The 5,725-nt window shown below is 48.3% G+C and overlaps 1 protein-coding gene across 2 annotated transcripts; it reads right to left on the reverse strand.

The window, feature by feature from the left end:
- Positions 1-1,868: 1,868 nt before the first annotated feature.
- Positions 1,869-4,067, reverse strand: LOC143670813 (melanoma-associated antigen B5-like). 2 transcript variants are annotated; one of them, XM_077145796.1, is made up of 2 exons: positions 3,975-4,067; positions 1,869-3,081 (listed from the first exon to the last, which is right to left on the reverse strand). In XM_077145796.1, exon 2 carries the CDS (start codon positions 3,000-3,002, stop codon positions 1,971-1,973), a length of 1,032 nt encoding a protein of 343 aa, XP_077001911.1. In that variant the 5' UTR covers positions 3,003-3,081; positions 3,975-4,067; the 3' UTR covers positions 1,869-1,970. The 2 variants fall into 2 exon arrangements, with proteins under 2 accessions (XP_077001911.1, XP_077001910.1); XM_077145795.1 differs by having other exon boundaries at positions 3,929-4,016.
- Positions 4,068-5,725: the final 1,658 nt, after the last annotated feature.

Genomic DNA, 5,725 nt, shown 5'->3' on the forward strand with positions numbered 1-5,725 from the left:
TTAAACAGGAATATAAAGGTGAGATACAGCCACAGTGAAGAAACTGACATCCAGGGAGCTGAAATGCTCAAAGGCAGGGTTAAAGCAAGTGATATGGGCTGCATGTTCTACTGGGACAAGGGTGCAACCTTCAGAGGTGGCGGCAGTGGAGAGCTGGTCAGTAGGCCAGGGCCCAGCATCAAAGAGGCCAGCACAATGGGGAAGGTCCAGGGAGAGGAGGGACCATCAGGTGGAAAGAGCTGGCTAGACAAAAAAATATGAGCTCCAGTGTAGAGTCAGCTCTCAAGGAGTCCTGGGGCTAGGGGCTGCAGGACCCTAGGTAAATGAATCCCACAGACAATCCCCACATTTTGGTTTATTCTCATAAAAACCTTTTTTTCTTTTCTTTTTTTCTTTTTTGTGGGTCTTCTTTTCGTGCTTTGGCTACAGGGCCCTATTGCTTGAGATGCATTTTGGAGAACTGAGAAGAAAAGTGAGTAAAGAAATACAAGGTATGCCTTGGTCTGGGAGGAGAGAAATAGTGTGGGCTCTACATGAATTCAGACCAGTGATCTAGTTCCAACCCTGTCACTTTTCAGCCATGTGAAATTCACAATATTGCAAGGTCTCCATCTTCCAAGTGAGTGTCCGCCCTGTCTTATAGAGCTTTTGGAATAGAATATCTAAACTGAATGTAATATATCTGGTAAGATAACTGGTAAATATTGCGTCTTTAATGAATGCGAGTTATCACTATGATGATTGACTTAAAATATTCCATCCTCCTTTCTAGGATTTTTTTTTTTAAGCCAGGAAATGTCAGAGAATATGCAACACTCTGGGACAAAGACCTGCAATCAGCCAAAAATTTGCAATAGCAAATAAAAGTACATTTTCCACGTGTGCTTCTGTTACTAAATTTGGGCATGGGAGGGTCTTCTCCAGCTGGTTGCAAGCCCAATATTTTAGAATTTGAGTCCAGGTGCCCTTTCATCCAAATCCCCACTATTTTCGTTCAATTTACCCCACCAGAATCCAGAATTCCCTTAAACTTTGCCAAACTGCCCTCAAGATAACCTAATTAAAAAACTCTTTTAAAGGTGTGGGATCTGTCTCTCCCCACCCAGGAAAAAGAGTGCCGGCACAGTGGCTTCTTGGCATCCCACCTCAAGGAAGCATCACCCTTATTCCTCAGAAATTCCCTGGAGATCAAATGCATGAAACACCCACTTCGTGCACTGTGTTCACTTTCACTGGGACAAGAACAAAAGACACCTTCCATTGCTGACCCCAGGGGAGAATTCTACAATCCCCAAATGACTTGAAAGAGCAGTTTTCCCTTCCAGGGTTCTGTTCTCAACTCTGAGACACACCATCTGAGGGCCTGAGCCCTGCTCACCATTTCCACAGCCTTATCCAGCCCACCACCCAGCTTAACTTAAAATTCCCTCCCACTTAAGCACTTGCAGTTTCCCCAGCCCCAAACTGTCTTGCCTCTGGATACTTACACTTGCCAGCTCTCATCTGGAACACCCACCTTCCCACCTACCCTTTCTTACTTTTTCTGTAGGTTATAGAGGGTAAACCTACATTTTCTTTACGGGATTCAATCCCTAGGTTGTAAGATTCTCTGGAAAGCAGCGGGTCTTCTTTATTGTAGCATTCCCAGCACCAGCTGTCTTCCAAAGAGAAGAGGATCAATTAATATTTGGGGAACAAAAGAACCAGTGAACAAGAGGTCTTATCTACTACGATGTAATTTCTCCCACATATATGTGAGTAAGCTAAGCACGCTGAGGCATAAATCATTTAAGTTTACTAAACAGAATTTTTTAAAAAAAGGAACACAGGAAGCCAAAAGTTGATCATGCTCATTTTATTTTCTCCATTTCATTACCCCAACGATTTTACTGTTGGGTTCTTTCGCATTTCAAGAAAAACCCTTTTGTGAGGTGATTTCATCTTATGCAGATGATTAAAAGACTTAGACTTCACTGGGGTTTGGCAGGGTTGTAGGATTTGGACCTGGTGCATGGCTTAGTGCCAGACTGGGCTGCAATTCTGGCTTTGGCTCTCTCTTCCTCCTCTTTCACAGCCTCTTCATGTTGGATTGGGAAAGCACTGGGGACTGTATCGTTGACCTTCGCTAAAAACTCCAGAACTTTCATCTTGCTGATTTCTTCCTTGGCTTTGGAACCCCACAGGAATTCATAGCAGGGAGGACAGCTGTTTGGCACTTGTCGGTACTCCAGGTACTTCAGCCTCACCAAATCTCCGGTGATGAGCTTCCTGGGCTCTCCATAGATGAAGTGCTTCCTTCCTGCATATATATGCATCATATTCAGAAATCTCCAGATCTCTTCCTCAGTGGCCTGGTCGCCTTTCATGAGGATCACACCCAGGATTGTCATCAGAAGACCGGTCTTGGGCAGCCCCTTGCCACGACTCACCCTCCCGTTGTTGGGGAGGTCCAGCTTGCTGACCAGGGCGTACTGCCCGGGGGAGTCGGCTTCCTTCATGTCAACTGCAAAGACCACCTCGAAGCGATGAGAAACTTTCCGGAGGATCTCAGGGAACTGGTCCTTGTACTTCTCGTTGACAATCTTCAGCATTTCTTCCTTCAGAATGGGCTCTCTCATTTTAAACTTGTGCATCAGGTATTGCTCCAACAGACCCACCTTCATGATTAGAGGGTCTCTGAGTGAGTTCTTAGTGGAGAGTCGGGCCCGGGAGGGACGTCTCTTTTTCCTATCCTGGTTGTAGGCAGCTTCATCAGTGGTTGTGCCGGAGAGGCCTTCAGAATTAGCGATGTCTGCTGGGGCTTTCCCAGCTTCCTGAGGACTGATGCTTGGCCCAGCAGCAAGGAAGCTCTGGGGAATATCCCCAACAGGAGGAGAAGAAGGGGAGGGAAACTCTTCATCCCCTGCTACAACGGCCTGAGCACACCCGAGACCCTTTGCCTTGTCTTGGGTCTGGCGGCGTTTCACAAAGGTGTTGCACTTACTCTTCTGAGCACGAGGCATGATGACTGCTCAGGGACAGCGGTGGCTCTAGGGACCTACAAGGATCTTGTTCACCTGGTCAGCCTGCCCCCTGGAAATGCTGTGGAGGAAATGAAAGTGAACATTAGGCTGTAGCCTGCCAGCCCTGCCTAGAACGTCCTGGGGCTGACAGCAGGGAAGGGCAGTGGTGCTCTCTCTGGTCTGGAATCTGGGGTCCTCTGAGTTCTCATTCAGGATCATCATGTCAAATGTTGGCAAGGCCTGTCCTCCCCCTTTCCCTTCTCCTGCTCTGAGGTTGACACCTCACACCAAGGCCATCATCTGTCTGAGACTACAGAGGAGGAAGTGAAGGGACCCATAAGTCTACCATCCCGGCCCCCGGACACCCAGTTGCTGACAGCTCTGTGGAGCGCCCCCCTCCGTCCTGGGGGCGGAGCTTTACTTTCATTCTCCGGCAGGCGTCTCATCAAAAGCGCCAAGTCGGGGACTCCTTCCTTGTGGAGCTGAGGCCCTGCCCCTCAGAAGGAGGCCCTCACTTATGCCATTAAAAATGGGCTCCAGGGCGGGCCACGGTGGCTCAGCAGGCAGAGTTCTCGCCTGCCATGCCAGAGGACCCGGGTTTGATTCCCGGTGCCTGCCCATGTTTAAAAAAAAAAGATGGGCTCCCTCATGGGGCTTCCCAGAGCTGCAAGTAGGGGCCCGGTGGGACTCTGCCATCTCCTGTGTTCTGGGAGCACGAAGCCCTCAAACCTGTTCCGGGTTCTACGCTCAACTTCTGTTAGAGCCTGCTACTCCTCCCTCCTTTAATACGGAACACCCACTTATACCAGGGACCCTAATCTCCCTGAGACCCTCCAGGCAGAAATGAGAGGGCTCTTCAGAATGAGGGTGCTACCCCGGGCCTCCAAAAACTGAGTAAAAGGGAGGGGCTCTGTGTAGGCCTTCACCTCTCTAAGGCGGGTGGTTCTCTCACAGCTCACTCCTGGGCCTCACCTTCAGGCCTGACAGAGGACGTCCCCTTTAGACAAGGCTCCTCGCCTTCTGGAAATGTCCAAGGAAGAAGTAGTGCTGCTCCTTATAACGCAGTTTCCAGGTCTGACGGAACGGGCACGGATCTCTGGCGCCCCCTCTGTATTGGGGTGGGTAATCGCCAGAAGGCCTCACACAGTATCCCTAATTTGACTTGTCCCAGGTCCTGAGACTTCTCCCGCTGCTGATCTGGAACTACCTGTTCCCTCCACCCTTAGACCAAGGCCATCATCACCCTGACACTCTCCTTGAAGTAGTGAGCCTGACAGCCCTGCAAGGAGCCTCCCCGGATTGAAAGTAGGACCTGGTTCTGTGCTACCTCACTCTTCTAGGTTGGGTGATCGTCTCAGTTCTCACTCAGGGTTTCACCTTTGATTCCTGGGAAGACCTGGGATGCATCCCTCCGTGGACCTGCAACTCACAGTCACAGATCCACTGCACCCCTGAGGGGATGTCAGGGAATGCAAATAAGGCCTCCCAATGTGACCTCAATTTCAAGGCTCTCTATTCATGCATAGTATATGCCCTCAGGCCTCACTCAGGCTCCTGACCTTGACTCCTGGTGGGCCCTGGGGCTCCTTTTTTCTTGGAACATTAAGTCTCCCCCAAAGACAAAGGGTCACAAGTCCTTGAGGACACTGAAGAATAAGTGAGGGGATGCTCAGAGTCTGATAGCCCTGCCTGAGCATTGCAGGTCTGAGAGAAGGTAGAATGATCTCCCTGTGATCCTCTTTACTCTATGGTGGTGCTCTCCTCATCTCTGGTGAATGGGAGATCTCATCTTGGCTCCTGTCTCTTTCATGAAACCTTTCCTAGGAAATGCCACATTCTGCAAACTTTTGAGAAGTTTTCCTACTGCAAGCCATGCAGAGGATATGGTACCTATCCCAGGAGTGATGTGAAATGGGGACGTTGTACTGCAAGGCAGGGGGCCAGGACAGGCAGTGGGTTGTCTGAAAAATTACCCAGATCTACTCCTTCTTTTTACCAACCAATGAGCCTCTTATGTGACATCTATTCCAATAGATTTATTCTTTACAGGGAAGGGGTTGCCCAAGATGAATTTGTGAGAGTCTCTTCTTTGAGGTTAACAAACATTGCATAAATAAAATGATCCTATTGTCACTGAAGACTGTTTCTTTTTTTTATTTTTTGATCAGTACCTCACATTCCTTTTGGAACTCTTATTGCTAAAGCTATATTTCCCAAAACAGTATTTGAGAACAGGGTCCTTCTTTTTATTGCCTGAAATGCATTCTGGTGTAGGAAGAAGACAGTTGAACTGAGAAACAAAAGGTGTGCTGGTTTGAAACTGTTAAGTACCTCAGAAAAGCCAGGTTCTTTTAGTCTTAATCCAATTTTGTGGTGGCAGCCATGCTCTTTTAATCCTAATCCAATATTGTAGGGTGGGACCTTTTGATTAGGTTGTTTTAATGGAGATGTGGCACCCAAATGTGGGCCTGAACTTTTGATTAGATTATTTTCCATGGAGGTTTGGCCCTGCCCATTCAAGGTATGTTTTGATTAGTTTACTGGAGTCCTTTAAGAGAGGACTATTTTGGAGAAAGCTCAGATACAGATGTTTGGAGAAGCAGAGAAAATGCCAGAAGGACCCACAGGATCTGTGAGAGCCTTTTGAAAGCAGAAGCTGGGAGAGGAGCCTAGGAAACATTACCATGTTCCTTCTCAGGAGATTTCAAGCAAGCCAGAACCCA

The sequence above is a fragment of the Tamandua tetradactyla genome, chromosome X, assembly GCF_023851605.1.
Source record: "Tamandua tetradactyla isolate mTamTet1 chromosome X, mTamTet1.pri, whole genome shotgun sequence".
Lineage (NCBI taxonomy): Eukaryota > Metazoa > Chordata > Mammalia > Pilosa > Myrmecophagidae > Tamandua > Tamandua tetradactyla.